The sequence below is a fragment of the Oenanthe melanoleuca genome, chromosome Z (assembly GCF_029582105.1).
Source record: "Oenanthe melanoleuca isolate GR-GAL-2019-014 chromosome Z, OMel1.0, whole genome shotgun sequence".
NCBI lineage: Eukaryota > Metazoa > Chordata > Aves > Passeriformes > Muscicapidae > Oenanthe > Oenanthe melanoleuca.
In genome coordinates, this window is record NC_079362.1 from 26895014 (window position 1) to 26916034 (window position 21021).

The window sequence follows — 21021 nt, forward strand, 5'->3', positions numbered from 1 at the left end:
TAGAGCAGCAGGAGACTGAATCAGAATGAAGTAGTGCAGTTCGTGCTGCTATACCAAACCTCGTAATTTATTCCATTGAGAAAGGGAATTAGGCATGGAATGTGTGAGAATAAATTCTACATGAGAAACTGAAAAAGTAAGGCATGGTTTCCCAGTATGAACAGTTTAGTTATTCTTTCTCAATTAGCAACAGAAAATGCTAAAGTAGACAAAGGTGTTTTTACTTAGCTATTAACTATTAACTTGAAGGACAGGTGTGGAAATGCTGGATAACCGAAATAGTGTTTGCCCAAACCTGGAATAAAACACTCTCAGCTGGATGCAGCCATTGAAAACTCCTTTTGGTTTTTATTTCTCTTTGCTTCTAACTATGAAATCTCTTCTTGCACTTTAAACCCAAAAAGACCCGAATTACATATCATAGGGAGACAGAACATCTAAAATTATAAGAGCAGCAGGCATCAGAATCTTAGCAATTCAGAAACTCAACAACTCCAAAAATGCATAGCATATATTTTAAGTGACAAAACATAAAACATAACTTAAAAAAAAAATCACAAACCCAAATAAAAAACAAAACTCCTGCTTTTTTATTTCACCAGTTAACAAATGTTTTTTTGCTAACATATAACAAAGCAACTTCTGAAAAGGAGTGGAAATAACCAAAGCCACTGGATTCTTTCTTACAGAAGAAAAAAAATGCATTAACTGGGAGTATTCCATAGGAAATTAGTTAATTGTACTTTATTAAGTGACTAACCAGATGTTACACACCAGACAATTAACAAGACAATGGTTTAATAGCTTTACTCAGCTGTAATTACAGAACAGAGATTAACAAAACTGCACTTAACACAGGAAGGTCCTTCCTTAAATTAATTTCACATGCCATTAAAGTAAGCAGCTTTTGAGCAAACTGCAGTTTTATAGATTGGTATATTATTTGCAATTACTGCTAATTGCTATGAGCAGTGACTGCAGTATCTCTGGAACACACATCAGTTGCTGACACTACTTGAATGTGGCAACTTCATGGCTAGCAAGTGTAATATGTTGCTGATGTATCATAACTCATAAGTGACTGACAGAAGCGTTCTACCTTTAAAATTGGAAATACAATAGGCACTTTATCTTACATAAGTGTAGGTCTATATTTTCGTTCATAATAGCCCAGTGTATGTGTGCAAAGGTATCTAAAGTAGCAGTTAATCCTCAAACAGTCTCAATTGGATCATGGGATTATTCGTGTAATCAAGTACAATACTCATTAGTAGGCACTCATGCAGCTGGAATAGCTGAAAGCCTGTGACCAACACATGGGATGCATGATAACCTGCTTTTGAGGGAAGGTTCTCCTTTACACACCACACCATCTGGATTAAGGCAAGACAATAAATGTATTGACAAACACATTTAGACTGTTCATGCTGTAGTACAATTGTGACATGCTGATACCCGACACATGCTGGCTTTGAAAGAAGAGCATGTTTTTTCTATGCTGACTTCAGGGAATAAACCATCAGAGAAGAGAGATACTTTCAGCCTCTAGGAATGATGATGCAATCCCTGCTTGTGCCACATGTACTGTAGTAGATAAATGTACAGCCTCACAGGCTACAGCAGCAGGTGGGGGATGCACTGAGCTGTGGAGACAAGAGCTGGAAAGGGAAAAAAATCCAGTTAAAAAAGAATCTCAAAAATTTTTCAGACTCAAGCATGGGCCTGACAGGGAACTTGTAATCACTCAGATTATTCATGACATATACGACACATTCCCATTGACTAGATACATGACAGTGCTTCCAAACTTTTTTGAAGAAGCACAGTGCTGGCACAAATCCTGATCATTACAGCCAGTGTGAGATGGGTAGGAAGCATTCCCATAGGTTACCAGATGATTACCTGACCAGTGTTAACCCTGGCATCAACAACACTGACGCCCAGTACAGATCTTCAGAAATGTGGAGCTCTGGCTCTGTCCTTATGCATATGAATGGGCATCATATACAAAAGAAAGCAAAGAACTAAGAGGAGTGGAGCCTGGCGCATTAATGACAAGACACCTTAATAACAACAACAGTAATGGGCTAATGCATTATTTAAAATTAAAAATATAAAATCTAAGGACATCAGGAGTCAGATTTCACTTTGTGAATCCAGTGCCAGACTTTTACTCATTGAGGAATAGTTTGAACCTCTGCCAGCAGACCTGCTAGCAGGAATTCACACCCTGACCCATTGTGGAAACATAATTCCTGAGACAGCAGACACGTGGCAAGCTGGTGAACACTTGAATACAGTGGCTCTTTGTGATAGAAGCTTATACGGACCCCAAGAAATAATCCAAGACCATTCACCTGACACCATGGCAAGATCAGCCTAGCTATGTCATTACTGACAAGTTCGCTTAACCTCCTCTTGCAGACCACCCAGAAGCTGCATTTTGTTCACAGCAATCTGCTCCCATGCCTCCCTCTCCTACAGTTCAGAAGCATATGGGTATATTGCCCATGGATGGTACGTGTACCACTGGCACTACCAAAAGCAGGAAGTTGATCCTTTTATAGTGGCATTGTGTGTATTTGCATATGATGCATCTTGGTAGTATCTTCTCTGCCAGGCTAAGTAACCTGCCACTAGAATGTCCTATGTGCAGTTAGATTAAGTAGATCCCAGGTCTGTCTCATCAAATTCTACTCTCTTTTTGTCCTGCTAGGCCACATCTGTCTTGGAGTACAGCCTCTAAAACAGGACCATGTTTTACAACTGAATAAGGCAGAAGGCTGACTTCACACGGGTTTTTCAAATCACATTCTTACTCAGAAATGCATTAAACTGATGGTTAATTATTACTAAAAGCATATTTGTTATTTAAAATATTTTGTGAGCATTGTGAAAGGTCTTATCACAACTGAAATCTGGGGTTTCTCTTCTCTGCCTACTGCTAGGATGGAACAGTTTTAACTTCTGTCAAGGATTCTGTCCGATATTCCTTAGAACAGGAGAATGGATTCAAGAATTTCTCATTACATGGGATCAAGAGCCTAAAAGATACTTGTTGACATATTAAGTCTTTGGATTTCGTCTTCTCTCAGTCCTTTCGAAAGAAGGCTGAAGTGGAAGTTCAGGGTCTGTCTTCTCTGTACTCTCTCACATATGGCTCATACTCAAACATGATTCTTCCAGTACTGTCTCATACTTCACTCTCCTATCACTATGAACATAATTGATTTGAAGTAGTTTTGAAAAGTACTAATATCCCTCTGCCACTTTTTTCACAGAGAAACTGAAATAACTGAGAAGCCTCTCACACCATGACAGCCCAGGGATCCCCTTCCTTCTGCAAAAAGTTTACCACTGCATGCTACTGCCAAGGCAAGCCTGAGATCTGTTTATTTAATTACTTAAAGAAAAAAAAGGAGATTGTGGAACCTTTAATTCAGAATTTTGATTGCAAGAACTGATTGGAAATTTAGACAACCACAAACAATCCAAATAAACCCACTTTCTTCAGCCCTATATGTGACTAGTTCCTTTTGTTTTCCAAACGAGTTTAACCAATCAATGCAGTATTTCATAGCCACCAAGCTGGAGGCTCCTGACCTTTCAAGAGAAATATTCTTGTTGATATGCATATTGAAAAAACAAGGAAGACATAGTTTTTAGTGAAGAGGTTTTACATGTATGTAGACATTTACAATTATATAACTTGCATGTTTGTTTTACTTTTGAAAGGAAGACAGTGGTGAAGTTACTGATCGTGCTTCAAGGATCATGAAACATAAAGTAATAAATCTCTTAAAAATTTTAAACGTTTTTACAATGGCCTATAGGTAAAAAATTGTTTTACTGAAAAAAAAATATTTTCAGGCCTTTTGAATAAATTTGGGAAGACAAAAAAATTAGCTCTGTACATAAGCAAAGTTCATAATTTTTCAGCATATAAACTTCATGTACTTAATTCCCATTAAATCCGAACACTTCTGTACTAAAATCCTGGTTCTATTCAACGTCTTAAATCCTTCTTTTATTTAAGATAAGCCCTACACATTTCAAATGCTTTGCCAGTAATTGCAAAGATACAAAGGACATCAGTTCAAACAATGAACAGCATTAGCAGCCACTGAAAGCACCTCTGATTACAGTTTCTAGCCACCCAAGATGTCGAAACCAAGCACGTTGGCAAGAAAAACTAAATGAGAAGAAAAACACACGAAGGAGGACTGCAAAACTGGAGGCAGCAACACCACATACCGTGCTACGAAGAATGACAGGAACAATATAAGGCAGACAGCAGCCACTGACCCTAATCCAACAGCAGTCATGTATTGCAGGGGGGGTGATAAATCTGAAAGAAAGTATCAAATAATTCAAACAAACCAATCGAATAGTGCAGCTTCAGTCTGCTCATAGCCGAAGTATAGTAACAAAATCCAAATGCTGGACTTCTGGCTCAGTTAATGAGAGTAACGGAGCTGACGATCTAGGAGTTACCATCCAGTTGAGGAAGAAAGATTAATTAGAGTATTAAAAATTATTATTATTATTATTATTATTATTATTATTATTATTATTATTATTATTATTATTATTATTATTATTATTATCATTTTTGGTAAAAGATATACCTGTCCTTATAATACTGTAACACAAGTTTCTATCAGCAAGTTACACATCCTCAGAGAAGATATCAGCCCTCTATAAAAATTAGATTTGTCTTCCCTCCATATTGTAGAGTGTACATCATGAAAAATCCAAAAACTTAATTTTACTTATTTGTGGCAGAAGAAAGTTTGCTTTTAATACAGTTTCCTACCATTTTTATGACAATAATCTATCACATAATGTCTAGCCAGATGGCACCATTTGGTTTAGATTTAATTTACAGATTTGCCTTCCACACAAAAATCCTTTCTCAAAGGATTCAGCAAGTCAAAAATACTCTCAGCCTCTCCAGCTGCAAAAGTACATTAGGGCAAAACACACTTAGACTATAAGTCCATTTGATATAAAGGTAAATGGATTCACAACAAAAGGCCAAAGGCCTGACCTGTCCTACTCTCACTTTCCTATGTTCATTCTTTTAGCCCCCAAACAAAACCCACCTATTTAGACAGTCTTTGATGATGTGCTACATGTTGATAAATGACAAATTCAGAAAAGGACAGTTTTCTGTCCTTCCAGAGTTATTCCACAGCTATTGCCTAAACAGTCCTAGCAATGGAACCGCCAAACCTAAGGAATCCTCGATCTTAGCAGAGTTTCCACAACAAAGAACTGCCTGCATTGTATTCTAAGCGTGGTAGTAAATGAACTGGGTCAAAAGAGTAATTAAAGAAAGAGTAACTAAAGAAAACCCAGAATAAACAGAGTTGTTACCAGAAGATCAGTTATAGTGATAATCAGATATGGAGGAGGTGCACCTCAAGCACTCCATGGATCACATGATTTGACATAATTCCAAAATACTGTCTCAAAGTACTGTTTCCAGCATTATTTCCTTTCCTAACTCCAATCTGGGAGACTTTCAACTCAAAAGCAGATTTTAGGGCTCACAGGAGACTCCAGTAGTGCTGCTTTCTTTGTCAGGGGAGGAAAATGTTGGCTTTTTGCTGAGATACAAGGTTGGTGAAGAGTAGTTTCAACTATGGTGGAAAGGAGGGAAATATGATCTCTAGCAGATTCCAAACTCCAAAGGTAAACCCACTAATTTGAAACATTTTAAAGTCAAAAAGTAAATAAAAATAAAGCCACACTGAGAAATTTACTGGATTTTAAAGTTATGCCACTTATATATTTAAGAAACTCTATTTACCAGTATACAAATTAGCCATATTTTTCATTTTTGCATAGCATCTTCTGCTTTTTTAAAGATTGTAAAAATCTGTAATTCTTGATGGACCATCTGAACATTCTAAAATAAAAAAATATGGCCTCTAAAAGCTAAAACATATGGCGGGGATGTTCTGGAGCTGGTTCTTGTTGGTTTTTTTGTAATTTTTTGTTCTTGTTTGGGTTTGGGGGGGTTGTTTTTTGTTTTAAAAAATATTTTTATTTTTAGTTATTGATGTTGTTCGCCTGATTTTTAAATCTTTAAGCCAATATAGAACTATCTTAAAATAGCTTCCAACATTACACATTTTCTGTGCTTTAAATCCTTTGTGCACAAAATTGCTGTAAGGATTTGGACGTGATGCACAGAAATAGCAATATTGAAAAATAGGGAAGAACGGGAGAGTCTGTTTTAGAATGGATTACTGAATCCATTGGAATGGAATAGTGAAGAGCAAGGAAAATTTTCAATCTCTAATCTTTTCAATCCTTGAAGGCAACAGATCATGAACAGCTAAAGAAGAAACAGCCACAGCAAAGCCATGACAATTCAGACCTTTTTATTGAAGGAAAAATTGACTTACTTTTAATTTGTGCCCAAACAGCACAGGATTGTGTTCTTACCTAAAGAAGAAAATATAAAAATTACTGTCACTATTGAGAAAAACTTATACTTACTAACACTCTCCGAAAGATCAGCCATCAACAAAAATTACTATTGGGACTAGAGTTTGTTATTCCCTTGGTAGCAGCCTCTATATTATCTTAAAAAATTATAAATTACAAAAATAGGATTAGATGTAGTGCATTGATGAAAGGCTGGCTCTAGTTTTTAACTCATTATTCTTGCTTTCTTTTAAAAACCTTCTATCCATGGAAGGATCTTTGATGTTGCTTCTATAAGAATTCATAATTTATGAAAAGCTAAGATAAGGCTGAATATGCTGTGTTAACTCTCATCCATGCAGAACACGTATGTTAAAATACAGTATCTGATGGCATACCTTACAAATACTAGATGTAGCAGTTTCTTCAGTTATGATAACATTTTTAATAACTCTATAGAACACTTAGAGTTAAAGAAACATGGGTCTGCTTTTGCAGACTTGTTAAGCAAGTTTCATTTTTCTACAGTAAGCTTTGGTTTCTCTGGAGCATTTTCTCCAGCTCTTCATAGTTATAAATACCCTATTCTAGGGTCTATTATCTATTGTCTAATTACTGTGAAGTGTATTTTTGCAGTGCTTCCTGCTAAATTATTTTCACAGACTTTCACATAATACATACATAATTTGCGTGTTTTTTATATTGTAGCAAATTGTGTATTATGTTGCTCCGAATAACAGTACATTTGAGCAAGAACACTATGTTTTGAAGCATTTGAATAAAAGGATGAAGGCACATTTGTGTGATTAATCTCACCTCAGTCTGCATGCTGAATTGTGGAATCTCAATGACTCTTAAACCCATTATTTATAAGGAATTTTCTGGTTAATTAAGAAGACCTACAAGGAAAGTCTTCTTAGAAGAGGGAAGATAAAGGGGAAGATTTAGAAACCAAATCAAACACCAGATTCTGGGGCACCAGTGTGAGTGCCGTCACCTTGAAATAGCTACCTTCATGATACACTCTAGTCTGAAGAGTATTAGATATCTCCTGCCTATCAGGGAAGTTACATAGGTCCCATGAATCTCAGAGAAACAAAAAATAAACTGAAAATAAAAACCTTACAGCAGACACCCTTTTGAAGGCTTCCAAATATGAACAATGGAAAAATGACACGATAATATGTTAGGGGTACTCAGTAATAATGTTAATAAAAATCAAAACCAAGCCATGATTTTGCAGCATGATGATACAAATTGTACCATTTTTAGTATGAAAGAAGACAGAAGGGACCCTTAAGGATACCAGAATATAAAAGAGAATAATGAGAACATTAGTTAGGAGCCCTTTACATCTATTTCTAATCTGTCTGTATTCAAATGGAAATGTGCTAACAAGCAAAAGACACTTCAGAAATACTGATTTCACAGGTATTAAAAATTGAAAGGCAAGCAACTTTTTAAAAGACGACTGAGCTCTTGAATTCAAATGCAGTTACTTAAGTAATCACATTTTTAGAAAGTCTCAAAACCCAAAACCCTGCAATTCATATTTCTGATTTTTTTTTTCCTTCTACTACCAGGAATTGCGCAAAATAAAAGGGCATGACAACTGAAGATAACCAATACGTTTGAACCAGCAGTCCAAATTCCATTTCTAAGAAAGAGAGTTGCAAACCAAAGCAGTTTGGCATTTGCAATCCCAATAATGATTCATAACTGTTGCACAGAACTATATAATTCATCAACCAACAAAAGCCATAAAGGAAAGTGTGTAGACTACGGAGTTGGTGCATTTTAAATGGTAGGAAGCAAGAGTGACCTCCACAAATAACTAATACTAATCCATCAAATCAGTGACTAGAAAATACATCTGTAAATGTTAGCCGCGAAGGATCAGGAAATAAGAAAGAGAAAGTTAGAAGCAGCTTAATAAACAGCTTAATAAGCAGCTGGCAAAGATGCATAAGAATCTATTTTGTTCAGCTCAACAAAAACCTCCACAAAAGTAAAAGAAGTAAAAATACCCCAATGTTAAAGAACATAAATGTATAAAACCCAAGGATAAATCAACTAAGCTCAGAAATATATTTAGTAGCACTTAAAGAGGACAAACTTATATGCATTTGACTGATTAACAATCCTGCTCCACAGACTACATTTCATCAAATACAGTTCATTGTCCAAATTCCAAGATATTTCGGATGTCAATGTTAATAACTTAACATTATTTATGAAATAAAATGCCTTCTATTGTAATTTTCCCACTTTCCCCCTCACACAATTAATTAAAAATTTATGACAAACAACGAACAACTCGTATCAGGCTTCATCTCTGCTATAAAAATCTCTCAGCCTAATAGATACCAGAATCCTCCTATTACATGCACTTGTTTTATTTCACTCACTCTGAACTGAGGCAGTTATAGGTAAAAGGTAAATCCTTTTACTCTATAAATACATTTTGATAGCAACACACCACTATGAAAACAGAACTTCAGCTTATGCATTAATGAGGATGTTACTCACTAAAGTTTTAGAGAATTACTTATAAGTGACTCATGGATCAGTTTACGCATGCGTCCTTGTTTTGTGCTGTCTATACGAAGTCCTAAAAACTCTATTTTGATGGCAAGGTGCAGCACTGTTTAGGTGTTCCTTTCTTTATTAGGGGTTGTTTAGTTCAGCTTTTATATTTGACATTCAGGTACTGTATTGCACACAAAGAACTATCCCCAGTCCCATACAAGAAAAACTTTCTACTGCTGAGACTTGTATTATAAAAAAAATTAAAACTATTGACTCCTGAGATAGATACAACTGGAAAATTAGATGATATGTAAATTTTAGAAATTTTGTGTTTCTAATTAAAAATAAAAGTTTAAAATTATAAAAGTGTAATGATAATAATATACTTTCTTTTCATAAGGCTTTCTCAATGGAGTTTGAGCTGACATTCACTGCCTTTTGGAAGGTAACAACATGTGATAAAATATATTTTTCCATGTAATTTGGAGAATTGTTTGTTATAAAATATTTAATTTTGTTACTTTAAATTTGTTAAATTTAATTTTGTTATAAAATATTTAATTAAAATTTAAAATACGTGAACTCGTCATTGCTAAGGAGTGATTTTCAAATTCTTGTACTAATCTCTTTTAGTAAATTCTAGCCCAACTCGGACACCTTCAATTACTGAGGGCAGGAATGGCCATTCATTTTAAATTATTTTCCATTGTTTGACTTTTGGCATTCAGAGTTGCTTCAACATTACAATGACGTAAGTACCATTAAGGAATTATAAGAGATCCTTAAAGACCTCCAGATTTAATCTGATTCTGACAACTAGGAGATCCTTGAACCGTCATAAAAAATTTGATACCCAGCTAACATTTTCATCTTCTCCCCCAGCAACATTTCATTCAAGAAGTGTAAAGAAGAGGATTTAAAACATCAATTACCTTATTCCATTCACTTATTATTTTCAAAAAGACACAATACTCTTCTCCCAGCTTTAAAGGAGCATTATAAAACTTCCCATAATAATGTCTGTCTCCAAGAGTAATCGACATATTATCAGCAACGTCCTTCGCCTGAAATTCAGCTGCCACATATCCTTTAATGTCAGTGGTGTTACTAAAGAAAGTTGTAGCAGCAAAGGAGTCACAAATAAAAGTGCTTTGCAAATCCAGAGGAAGCACGATCACTTGATAAAAACTAGAGTGAAACAAAGAAAAGTAAATATTAGCCCTCATTTCAATGAAATAAGCATCAGATATCCATTAATCCATACTTGTTTTTTCCTATTTGTAGCCTCTTAACTGTTTTTATTAACAATGTCCAATACAAGCACTTCTTATACTAAAATATTTCTCTGTGCACGTGTGTTCCACTTCATTTTTATCCAAAAGCACTGCATGCACAGCTTAGAGCTGGCTCTTCTCATCACATGCATGTTATTGCTATACGCCTATTTATGTTCAGAAGAACATAAAACTGAAGTACTTCTATCTCCTCCTCCTCACACTGAAGTTCACCTATGAAATAATATACAATTTTCTCTAAAAATGACTTGTAAGTTCACAGAAACAAAATTTTTTCTATTGAAAGGAGGAGAGGACAGATACCATCTTAAAAAAATAAATAAAATCCATCCTCATTTCTCTCAAAAACAGTCTATCGTATTCAACCATGGGAAGAGTATTCATTAAGGTTGTTACACCAGCCATTTCATGAAATGCTACTAGCTTTCAAGTACTTTCTACTTCAGTGTAATATTGAGTTACTTTTTCCTTATGCCACCAACAGCATTTAGTAAGGGGTATATCCTTTTACTCTAGAAATACATTTTGATAGTAATACACTACCACAAAAAAATATTCAGAATATGCATTAATGAGGATGTTATTCAGTATTTCCTCTGGCTCTGGGGGGAAATACGTATTGTCTGCATGAGTTTATTGGAAAAGAAAAATCACATCAGTAGTGGGGTGTTTGGATCCATCAATAAAGATCTACTGTAACCTCACTGTGGATAAAGGGAAAAGAAAAACAAAATCAAACCACAAAGCCAGTGGTGAAAACTCACAATTATCCAAACAAGGATTTTGTTCCAGACAACAGCAAAAAGCCTGAATCAAATTATTAACAATACTAAATAATTACTAAAAATTACTCTGCTGAGGGGGGAGAAACTGGGAGCTACAACTTAAGTTTTTTCTCATTGCTAAAAAAATAATCTTGCCATTCAAAAGAGTTCTAATCTGTGCGTAACATGAGTCTGCAGAACGTTCTCTGAAAGGGTGAAGAGCACAAGGACAAACCTGATTGGTCCATTTTGATCTTCTGCTTTCCGGAGTCTGAGCAAAGGTGCAGAACCTTTAACTGCAACAAATTCCACTTCTGGGAAAGGGGGATCTGAAACGTAAACAACAGCGGTTCAGAAAGGTCTTAGAAATACTTCAGGCACCAGTTCCTAGATACTTTTCAGTTCCTTTTCAATTGCCAGCTATATTTTCTGCCAAAACGTCCTAAATTGAACCTTGAACCCCAAACAGCTAAAGCCTGCAGGCAACATAAACTGGCCAAGAAAAACACAGAGGAAATATACTCATGATGGTCTGGCAGCCCCTGTACTTCTGCTAGCTGGGAAAAAGAGAGATGCCCGAAAACGGTGGTTGACTACAGAGAAATGAGCCATGAAAGCTTTGCTGGAGGAGGCAGGATTATGTAATTGAAACGGTCACAGAGAAGAAGAATATGAAATTGTGCACAGAGCCCATTGCAAGAAATACAACGGTATGAATAAAGTAGTATCAAAAGTACTTTCAAGAATGCAACTTCCTTAGATACTGTTCATAGTCAGGTAGGAATATCCAGGCACTTAAACTGGATTTCAATGTGGACACAGACCTCTAATCTGTTTTAGTGAGAATTTGCATCAAGTCCAATGCTGAAAAAATAGTTCTTCCTCTAATGTCAATGGCAGTGATGACAGCACCACACTGATATGGAAATTACCACTTGCACCCTAGAAGCAAAAATGCAAATAGCTTCAGTGTGCACAACCAAGGGGACAGAGTGTGAAGCACAGATGCCATCTAGTCCAGCAGTCTGAAAGAACTTGCACAGGTAAACACAGGTACAGCTACGCTTTTCCAACACCAGTGTATCAGGCTGCTGATGTGATACCTGACTGAAGAGTAACAAATGCAGGGCTTATTGTGCAAATGCAGAAAACCAACGGTTCAGAGCTAGAAAGAATAATCAATGTCATGAAGAGAAACAGAAGAAAACCAATGCAGATTTCCCAAAGTTAAGTGACATCACATAAAATATTGCTGAGATGCATGGATTTTTCAAAGAGCTGGACTATAAAGAACTGCACGTATCTTTTGAAAATCACTAGTTTTGCAGAAGAAAATGAGGTCAGTTTGAAAAACTGTCAAGAGGGTAAGTAACTACTAAAAAGGGAGCTAGAAATATATATATGTTGAAAGCAGAAGTACCAGGCTGCAGGAAGGTTATTAGAGGTTAGTATTACTAGCATATTTTTAACAATCATGGTGCAAAATCCCAGTATGTACAGATGAATTTTGCTGCTCAATGTAAGAAATACAGAGACTTTACACTAGGAGAACTGAACCACCCTAATAGCTGTTGCTTTTCAAAACTGGGATTAAATTCACCAGTATAAAATACAAGGTGATACACCTGGGCTTCTAACAAGAATTTATGCTAAATATTTCATTTTGCAGGAATGGCATATTAGTACATCTCAAAACTAGTGTCAGGAACCAAAACAAAAGAAAAAATCCAAAAGGCTGCTCTAAAAGGCATAAGAAACAGGCTTATGTAATACTTGAATAGTACCACCCAAGGTACACAAGATACACAAGACCATTCCATGGTGCCTGAAATTCAATCATCAGTGCAACAGAGCTATGGGAAACCAGTTCACAGGATACAAGGAAAAGATGGATAAAGAAATCCTCTTACATGAGGCAAACAAAATCTCAGGTTTATAACGTATGAAGAGGAAATATGAAAGCTTGTATGATCTCTGCTTTAAATGAAACTTGTGAGGGAATACAATTTTAGCATGGTATGCCCAAAATAAAGCTAACAGCTTTGGCCACACAAGCATCCTTAGTAAGAAAAACCTCTACTCCTTGACAAGAGTCATCCTCAGGAGAACCTCCTGAAAACTTACCTACACAAATAAATTGCTTTGGTAGATCCCTTTACCAGGTTATCTGTAAAACTAGGCTATGGGTGAGCTACCAGCGAAATAACCAGCTATGAATGTTTAGAATTGAAATGAAAGTAAGATTATATAGTGGTCTACAGCTTCCTCCCCAGGGAAAGCAGAGGTGGTGACCAGTGACAGGACCCAAGGGAATGGTCTGGATTTGTATCAGGGGGGGTTTAGGCTGGCTATCTGGAAAAGGTTCTTCACCCAGAAGGTGAAGGCACTGGAACAGGCTTCTCAGGAAAGTGGTCACAGCACCAGCCTGACAGAGTTCAAGGAGGATTTGGACAGCGGTCTCAGGCACATGGTGTGACTCCCACGGACGTTCTGTGCAGGGCCGGGAGTTGGACTTTGATGATCAACGTGGGTCCCTTCTCAGCACATTCTATGATTCTTTGAAAGCCATTGTTTTAGAATGACTTGTCTCCAGTAGAGACAGGGCAGAAAAGTCTTTCTGAGAGTTTTCTGAGTTAATGAAATGTACTGCATGGCTGCTTCCAAGAACAGGAAATGGTCTTTGCTCCTGGTCTTTTCAATGCATCTGCAGCTGCAGATGATGTAAAAGATACTGGCAGAATTTCTATCTGAACAAAATAAATGAACAAATAATATTTGACAGACAATCTTTAGGCCCTTTGCACATTGCAAACTTAAGCAAACATTAATTAAGGGACAGAAATTATCTCTTAATTTCAGTGGTTCCTTAGCACAGATACTGTCAATAGACAAAGTGACAGGGAAATATATCTCTCAGGGTGGTTTTATGTGGTATACTTTGTCTATCTTCCTTTCCTTTGACATTCACTATCACCACAAGACACCATTATTAATTTCTCCTAAGTATTTTCCAATTTCCAAGAAAAACTTGGGAATTTCTTCTCTAACACCAGTCAGAATGTGTACTGCATGCAATGGTTTTGCACTGTTTCCACAAATAAACAGCACAAGAGGAAACAGATGTGGACTCAGATGACAAAAAGAAGCTGACTAAGGTCAGGAAAATTGACTTTTCTATTTTCTATAATTTGAAAGGAAAATGCAAATCATGAAAATAAGTAGCCATCCAGAACTGACAGCCCTAGTAAGTGGGTAAGAGAAAAATCTGAAAAAACACATAGTGCTGTCAAAGGATGGAATCTTTTGCTATGTTTAGTTTCTGGTAAAAAACACTAACTATTAAAAACATCAAGCACACAGAAGACAATATACTTGTTTTAATAAAAAGAGTGAACAGTGTGTAGCAATGTGAAGGAGTAATAATAATAATTATATACTTGAAAGGAGTAGTTTAATTTTTGCTTCGTGATCAGAAAATAAACCCTGGGGGAGTTATTCCATATGCAGTATTTGCCCACTCTGTCTTTTTTAATAAAATAAGAACTCTGCTAGAAATTAAGCACTTAAAAATATAATTAAAAAAAAAAAAGTCTGCTGGGAGGTCATCATTATTACCAGATTTAAAAATGTTAAAAACAGTGACTTAACACCACACAGAACAGTTGGAGGGGAAAGGGGAATACTATAGAGAAGTAAGAACTTGCACTACGTGAGTTGTGTGAAGAAATCAAGATCCTTCAGTCTGTTCAGGTGCTGTTAGCCTTTCTTAAAGAATTAATTTTTAAGTCTTCACCAGCAGAACAGACCAACATATCTGTAACAACACCAGGTAAACAGAGAACAGCATAGCAAGAAATGAAAATATAACCAGAGACTGTCCCACTCTAGGCACTTCTTTCCCACATAGCAGTCTTATGTTAGTAGCACTTGAATGTTTCATGTAAAGGCTAATTTTCTACAATAAGAATACATCTACTGATTTTTCTCTGAACCTGAAGGCAAGCTGCAGGGAAGAAAGCACACACCAGGAAGTGCTTCCTGCTGCAGCAACACTGAGAATCATCACATGCCTCAATGCTGGAGCTAAAGCCTGCTTGGTGTTACACTGAAAGGGCAACAACAAAGCTTTAAAGATAATAATGGACTTGAACAACAAAGTCCAAAATCACATGTCACCTCTTCACCAAATTTTACAGTTTGAAGAAGTCAAAATAAAGATTCCTCTTAAGGCCAGGTTTTAAACAAAACTGGTCTATTTAGTGAAATAAGACCATTTGCATGATCTTTATTTCCTGCAAACAAGGGATTTCTTTCCTATATAACTTAGGCCACAGTTACAAGATGCTTATATAACTTGAATTATAAGATATCCATATAACCTGATATATCTGCATAGCCTGATATCAATATAAACTGAATCATAACTTTCTATACTTATATAACCTGAATCATAACTTTTTATACCATAGCAGGTTATATTATATAACCTGCTACATTAATATAAGTTTTATACAATAACACAATACTTTCTATGCAATGTAATGGCTAGTATATAGTTAACTAGCTCCTTAATGCTGAATAGACAAAAAAGCAGAATAAAACTCACCAGATAGATAGCTTTAGAGATAGATAAATATAATACTAATGAGAAATTGGAAAATATAAAGCCAATTAGCCACAAAACAAAGAATTTAGGCTGGTTAGGGCCAGACAGACCAAGGAACATTGTAACGGCACATGTTTCAAAGACAAAGTTGGAAAGTTCAGATGCGAAGAAGACCTTGGAAGCCTTCATCAAAGACCCCTCACGACCCCCAAATTGGGGAGGCACAAACGCAGTGCAAAAATACTATTTATAAGCATGAGACCATACTACATAAACTAGTTCTGATGCATAAGTGATAATGTTATAGTGACATAATAACACTAAGCAACACTTGCTGTGCAAATATACCACAGCATTCGACAAAGGGTGAGTAAGGTGGAGACAGCCCCCTCACCACCAGCACTGCAACACACAAATATCTGCTCTATAGACACCAGTCTATGAGGATTTATTCTCAGTCCATCTTTTGGGCATCACATAGTTATTTGCGTGCTTTATGTCCAAAAGGTTTTTGTTAAAATTTAAAACAAGGAAGTAAAAAATACTGCTGTAAAACTAAAATAAGGTAGAGGTGTTAATGCAAAAGAAAACATTGTTTACTGTTTGCATCACTCTTTGAAGAGTAATTACCTTTACTGTACATATTTAAAAATAATAGTCCTACTACAGAGTGAGAAGAGATTTTTCACTTAGAGAGGAATATTATGTAAAGAGAGGGAAGAAGGAAGGAGAATATAAATCAAGATCACATCAACAGAAAAAATAATTTAGGATCTTCTTTAAAGACTGGTCATTTCTAGAAAACCCCACTCATATGATTCCCTTTGCTGACTGTGGCCTTTGTTCTACCACTCTGTGGCTGAACATCACACCGTGCTGCCCATCCCCAGAAGCTCTGAAATCAGGGCAGGCAGTGCACAGGAGCCATCACACCGTGCTGCCCATCCCCAGAAGGTCTGAAATCAGGGCAGGCAGTGCACAGGAGCCATCACACCGTGCTGCCCATCCCCAGAAGGTCTGAAATCAGGGCAGGCAGTGCACAGGAGCCATCACACCGTGCTGCCCATCCCCAGAAGCTCTGAAATCAGGGCAGGCAGTGTAGAACAGCCGTGTCACTGCGGTGTCACCAGCCAGGCCCGGCTCTGCCTGCAGCCGTGTCCTGGCCTGCCATAGGCCCGGCTCCGGGGCCGGAGCCTGAGCTCTGCTGCCCAAACGGGCCTTTCTCTCTGGGACAACACCACCACAGCCAGCATGTCTTTGGAGGGAAACGTCCTAGGGAAGAAGGGAAGAAAGATGAAAGCACAGAGAGGTGCTTTAGGGGACCTTGGCCGGGCCCTCTCGGTCTCCTCCGTGCCAGCGAGTGCGCTGCCCTCACCCCGAGAGTGCAACTCACAGCCACACAACTCACAGGGAGCCAGCCCGTGCCCATCAGTGTTTTCTGGGTCCCAGCAGGGCCTCAAGAGGCCACCATTGCACCTGCAGAGCACCTCTGGGCCAGGAACTCCACCTTTACACTGAAATTCGCCTGCATCTTCCTGCTTCTTCTACGGCTCATTTCTAGGCTGCATTATGGTCGCCTGATGCTGCTGCCCTGTGTGCAGGTGAGCTGGGTGATCCCTGGCTCCTGGCTCATCCCTACCTGAACATTTCTATGGTTCGTCATCTGCTCTGGTTCTTCCTGCAGCACCTTTCCCTTGTGATGTCCAGGAACAAAATGAGGTGTGTTGAGTGCTCAGGTCTGCTGTTCTGCAGAGCCAGGGGGAGGTGCTCAGGGCCTGGCTGCAGAACGGGAGCTCAGTGCTGTTGGCTCAGGGTGTTTGCGTTTGGGGCCTGCCTGGTCCTTCCACAGGAGGGGACCTGGTATGACTCCTGGAGCCTCCTACTCCTAGTGAAAGAGGTCTGGTCTGGGACACTGCAAACAGCCACCACTTCTCTCACCCCACTTCCTGAGCTGCTGACCTTGCCTGGCTAAGCAGAGGGATGCAGCACTGCTCTGGACTCGTAGGGCAAGCACCCAGGTTTACAGTGACACCCACTCCCTACATCCCCTGCCTGTGCTCTGCACTCTGCAGCTCTCCCTTCCTCCTGGACCTTAGCCAAGGCAGTGATCCTTTGCATAACTTGGAGCTGCTTAAATAGGATGTGTGGCAGGACTCTGGAATATGCTCATATGCACCAAGATCCTGGCAATGGGAGAGGAGGGAATTTTGGTCAGGAAAAACTCAGCAAAGTGCTTTTGGTGCTTTCAGCTAGAAGGCCTGATAGAAGACAGCATGTTTTCTTTTGCTTGTTTCTCTTCTGTGAGCAAGCCACCCAAAGCAAACAGTATGGAAATCAGAGTTTCATTCCTCTTGCAAAGCACTGTCTGTAAACCATAGACTGTGCCACCGATATCAATTGCTTTGTAAACAGAATAAGAGAAATTATCTGAATGTCACGCATTTATATAGTCTCTTCACAAAAATACAAAGTGCGTGCATATGTATGAAATTGTTTACATGACTGGCAGGTAATTTCCCTCTACATTTAAAAAAATAAAGTAATCATGCTCCTGTTTTCATCACTTCTCTTTCCCCATTACATAAATCAGAAACTCCCTTTTTGGCAATTCTCATGCTCTGACACTTTCCTGGACAGTTTCTCTGAGGTACATGATGTGCTCTCAGAGTACGAGCTGTCATATCACCACACCTCCAACAGTCTTTCAGTTCCTCACTGGAAAGCAGATTTTGGGATTTCCCTCCTTTTCCAGACCTCAAAAAAGTCCCTTTATGAAAGAATGACTGTAAATCTTTTCCATCCTTCAACACTTCAGAATAATAGTCTATCCTTTTCATATGTGTGTACATTCATAGGCAGAAGAACAAATCAGGCATCACAATCTGATCTGTAATCTCGTCCATTTTCCACACACCAATACAAAGAAGCAGGGTTCTAGAAAATTGTACTTAATATGTGATGGAATGCATTCTTCTTATTCAAGTCACTTTCTAGACTCTCTGCTTGTGAGTTTACTTTCTCACTTATGTGTTCATACAAGGACAGAGATGAGACACACACGAGTACGTGGCCTGCAGGTAAATCCAGGGCTAAACCAAAAAGAATAACAGCTGAGAAACACCAGAAGTACTACACAGGTACACAGACTCAAGGACAAACCTACTCAACCCCCCTGGAAAGTACAGGTACTAATACGTAAGGAATTTCAGCATGTGTGAATAGTACACCTTGAACAAACTCAAAATACAGCTTGATTCTAAGCAGAAAATCAAGAGGAGGAAAAGCAATGAGAAATCATAACTGAAACTAATATGAATTATTTTACAAGAAGGAAATGTAATCAGTAACTCAGGCACAAAAGATCTACTACTAGTGTCCAGAAACACTTCTGTCTTACTATGTCTTAAGTCATAGTTGTCTGCTCTAATAAAAAAAAAAAAAGCGAAGCGGACTCAGTAAACACACAGGCATCCATAAACCCACTCCCCAAACACCAGAGTTTTCATGATCTACCCAAAGTAAAGCTAAAAAAATACTTAAATATCAACAGAATTTTAATGTGCCTGAACTGAAAAATTACTCTTATTGAGAACATTAGCGATGAAAGTAAATTAGACCTAGCTCTTTATTTATTGCTCTGTTTTTCAAACCCTTGAAAAAATGGTTGCAACCATCTTAAATTCTTATGTAAAAATAGGTAGTGAAATTAAGAACAATGCCTCCCCTGAGCAAGCCTTCATAAAGGATATTCCAAAAGGAAAACAAACAGAGCTATGTGTAAGTAGTATAATCACACGTATGCCCCACAAGACACTCCTTTCCTTCTCTGGAAAGGGACATGGGATTCTTTGCTTCAAAGACAATCTTGCTACCATATTTTTACAGCTACAATATAATAACTGCCTATTGATGTTTGATAATTGACTCCATTTCCTATTTCCAGTAGACAAGTGGTGAGAGTTTCTTTAAAAATTAAGACAATATAAAACACTGTGTAAGATGCCTGCTACAGTGATCCATGAAGCATTTGCTGGACTGTATTTACCATCCACAAGATGATGGCTAAAACCAATTTTGTGCTCAGCACAGAGCTATTTTTTTAGAGGATGCTACTTGCCAAGGAGAAAAACAGGCTTTTAAGTCCAAGTTCTTGGCTTTTTTCTTTACAAATAATATGGATATAACATATCCTCATTTAGAATTAATATGGACATAGATATAGATATTCATGATACAGAAGTAACTTTCATAACATGCATTCACAAATCATGTTTTTTGGAAAAAACACCCAAATTTACTAATAGCATTTACACACTCATTGTATTCTGCAACTATCCTTGTCAGGAAATTAGGTCTGAAAGGCAGTGATCATCCACTTATCTGGGACATGACTATTCAAAATTCCAGAGTTAAGATTTTCCAAACTCTCAAAATGAGAAGGTTTGTAAAAGTAAAGGAGACACAATATCTGTATTTGCCTCCAGTTGTGGAAACAGACAAACTGAACATGTACCTCTTAAAGGATGGCATATGAAACCTTAAACATCCCATGAGAACATAATCAGTAAAACACTTGTTAAGTCTCAATTTCCCTAGAGCTTCTATGCTTAAGGCATATCTTGCATTTTTACAATACCATTTAGCTAGAAACCCCCCAGAGCTAATAAAGCCACTTTTCAGAATTAATTTGGTAGATAAATTGAGATCATTCCATCCACTATGGAAAATACATTCATGATTACAAAATAACTGGACAAATGAAGATGAAAATTATACTCCTCCTCTTAAATTACAGTTTCATATAAATTAAAGTGCTTCATAGGTAATGCAATTCCAAGACATAAGATACAGAAGTCAAAACAGCACCGCCAGAAGAATTATTTCAGCTGGATCCTCTTCATCTTAAATGAGACAACAGCACAATTAATCTTATTAAAATTCCATTATTTGGCAAGTTTTGCCCCAAGATCATTATCGGCTTTTTAATTTTCTGCAATTTTTGCAAAAACTCAAAAATACGTGAATATTTTTTTCAATGGAATTAAAAAAATTAGAAGTGTTTGCACATTAAATTCTAGATAAAGATTCCTAATATGACAGAGCAACATCTGTATTTTATTGATTATTGAATAAGATAACTACCAGGTATAAATGGGCTTGTGTAATAAAATCTTCTTTCAAAGTGAAAATTACCTAACTATTACACAAAGACTTTCCTGGAGCTATGTATGTGCATTTGTTAAGCACTAACTCAGCAGAGATGAAAATATGCCAGCTGCCAAGACACAAATACCATTTCACACAGCACCTGCTGCAAAGTGTACTCCAGAACTCTGCTGAGTCAGTGACCTGATGCAATTCTGCAGAATTGAGAAAATACCACGGGATA

The 21021-nt window shown here is 37.4% G+C and overlaps 1 protein-coding gene across 2 annotated transcripts in view; it reads right to left on the reverse strand.

Annotated features, from left to right (window-relative positions):
- Positions 1 to 569: 569 nt before the first annotated feature.
- SUSD1 (sushi domain containing 1) overlaps positions 570 to 21021 on the reverse strand; it is a 40927-nt gene continuing 20475 nt past the window's right edge. Inside the window, exons 12-16 of one of the 2 annotated variants that reach the window (XM_056513543.1) lie at positions 11262 to 11355; positions 9900 to 10155; positions 6417 to 6456; positions 4255 to 4348; positions 570 to 1658 (exon numbers count right to left, since the gene is read on the reverse strand). In XM_056513543.1, coding sequence (XP_056369518.1) covers positions 1520 to 1658; positions 4255 to 4348; positions 6417 to 6456; positions 9900 to 10155; positions 11262 to 11355 — 623 coding nt within the window. In that variant the 3' untranslated portion in view covers positions 570 to 1519. The remainder of the gene's footprint in view (positions 1659 to 4254; positions 4349 to 6416; positions 6457 to 9899; positions 10156 to 11261; positions 11356 to 21021) is intronic. The other variant, XM_056513544.1, reaches the window with a different exon arrangement.